Source organism: Cyprinodon variegatus, unplaced genomic scaffold (assembly GCF_000732505.1).
Source record: "Cyprinodon variegatus isolate N-32 unplaced genomic scaffold, C_variegatus-1.0 Scaffold1485, whole genome shotgun sequence".
NCBI lineage: Eukaryota > Metazoa > Chordata > Actinopteri > Cyprinodontiformes > Cyprinodontidae > Cyprinodon > Cyprinodon variegatus.
The window spans coordinates 71725-74227 of record NW_015151938.1 but is presented as its reverse complement, the minus strand read 5'-3'; the positions used below and the strand labels follow the sequence as shown (position 1 = coordinate 74227).

General features: G+C 40.2%; 1 protein-coding gene across 2 annotated transcripts in view; it reads left to right on the top strand.

The window, feature by feature from the left end:
• The window catches only part of vash2 (vasohibin 2), a 42431-nt gene that overhangs the window by 33443 nt on the left and 6485 nt on the right, over positions 1-2503 (top strand). For both annotated transcript variants that reach the window (XM_015403371.1, XM_015403372.1), the window contains exon 8: positions 958-1076. In XM_015403371.1, coding sequence (XP_015258857.1) covers positions 958-1076 — 119 coding nt within the window. The remainder of the gene's footprint in view (positions 1-957; positions 1077-2503) is intronic.

Sequence of the window (2503 nt, the reverse complement as noted above, 5' to 3'; positions counted from 1 at the left end):
TTCTAAGTCACCAATTTAGTGGAATTTCCCATTGGGAACCTACTAGCACTAAGTTGCTAACTGGTTAACAAGATGCTTCAGAGACACCGGCAACAACCAAACGTGCTTGCGAACCTTCTGCCACAACAATCCCGCCCCCTTGAGAATTAACAGATCACACTTTATTCACTCATGTAATGTTGGGCACCACTCGGGAGAATTTGGTAATGAAACGGTTGCAACAGCCACTTCCCTACGACTTTATTTGAGTATGGCAGAGCTGAAATTTGCTTTTACTGATTCTGACCTGATTTCCTACAAACAATGATGGACCCAATCTAAAGTTTCTCTTCGGTTTTCATAAAGACTTTCATGTTGTCTTTTTACTGTCTATTTAAAACCAACCTTAGGTACGGCTAAACAAAATTATATTTTCTCTGTCTCATCTGAAATAAATCGAACAAAGTCACAGTTCTGATCTAGCCTTAAAAAAACTAAACTGGAACCAAAAGTTTGCAATTAGACCTGATAACTGTGCAGCTTTTCTAGATTTATTATTAGATTTAGTCAAATCGAACAGGCAGAAAACAGTCGAAAACAGAGACAGAAACATCCTTTCAGCTTAAGCAGGAGAAAATAAATAAATCTGATCAGTAATATTTTAATATAAATTACATTTGGAGGCATTCAGTTTTAGTGAGACAATAACAATCAAGCACTAAAACCACTGAGTTATTGGGAACGGTGGTTGTCCAGGGGTCAAGCAGCCGCCTGACTTACTGACCTTCGCAGCATATCTTTCCTCTCTCTCTTCTCCAATTTCCTTTCAATAACTAATAATACAGATAAAGGCCACTGGACCCTAGATAAATGACTGCGTTATAAATATGCTCTGCAGATAATATAGATATATGTCAGTATTTCAGACAGGTTAGAAAGATGCAATAACTTTTTTTTTTTTTTAAATAATTTTTCCAGATCCTAAAATCCTCCAGTGCTCAGTCGCCAATCAAGGAGCGCAGCCGAGGAAAGTCGCTGTCACCACGGCGACGGCAGAGCAGCCCTCAGCGACGGAGCGTGCACCGCAGAGACAAATCGTAAGTGAATGTTTTGTATCTTCAACAAGCTGTTCAGGAGTTAAAAAATATCCGAACTAAAGACGTCTGTGAAAGGATCCCACTCCGGGAGTTAAACCCCAAACCTGGCTCCCTCTTTTCCTTCTGCCCTCTCTGCCTGTTCGGTTCAGGCAGAGTTCAGCCTGTCTACTGTGTGTGAAGGTCTTCAGAGATCTGGCGTCTTCCTGTTAGCTCGACGCTAAGCCTCAGAGGCACCAACACTCATGAGAGATCATCTCAAATTAGGTGAGACTGACGGGTAGCTCAGCATTATCACCAAGGAGACAAACCCAGCAGCACGGTCACTGTGATGGAGTGTCTGCAGCTCTAGAACACACAGCACAGCTAAATCAGTGTGTTAATGAAATCTACTGCCAGTTGTCTCATTAAACTCTTCCTGTAAAGATTATTATCCAGTTTTAATCACACTTGTCCTAAATACCTTTCTGTTTTAAACACCAACAGTATCACTGTAAAAAGAGCAGGGTTAGTCCTGCCTGCAGGTCATTAGGACGGAGGCTGACATGAACGATGCTGAGCGTGTTTGTGTGTCTGTCAGCTGTGTGACGGGATGTAACACAATCTGACCGGGACGACAGCTGCAGCTCACAGAGACGGGCAGCGCCAGAATTAGTTACTGACTCGCCGTTACCATGTGGCTGAGCTGAACCACATCATCCTTATGATTTCAGTTCACTTTCAAAAACACTTCAACATACCTGGGGATGTTTCTCCTGGCTCCTTTAGAAAGTCATTTTTTTACTTCTTCTCTGTCTAATGTCTGCATAGGATCATAAAAAGCATGTTGGAATTAAAAGTGAGGAAACCAGTTACAGGGCATTGGAGGAACGGAGCAGAAACATAAAATCTAAAGGTTATGATGTAAAGAAACCAGGAAATAATTGGCTTTAATTCAATTTAGAAAAATCTTTTTTTTTCTTTTTCTGTTCATTAAATGCATCAAAGCTGGAAAATTCAACATTTTGTTTGATCCATGAACGCGTCAATCTGCCTGATCATTGACAGATCATCTGGGGTAAACAATTAAAGATCAGCAGGGTCTGAATAAAGAAATCAAAGAAATCAACACCAGTAAAGGTCCAGAGACATTTTTAATTATAAGCTGTTACTCTAAACAGAATTTAATGCTGAAGTAAAATGAGGTGTGTGTATATATATATATATATATATATATATATATATATATATATATATATATATACATATATATATATACACACACACCGGCCACTTTATTAGGTACCCCATGCTAGTAACGGGTTGGACCCCCTTTTGCCTTCAGAACTGCCTCAATTCTTCATGGCATAGATTCAACAAGGTGCTGGAAGCATTCCTCAGGGAGTTTGGTCCATATTGACATGATGGCATCACACAGTTGCCGCCTTCCA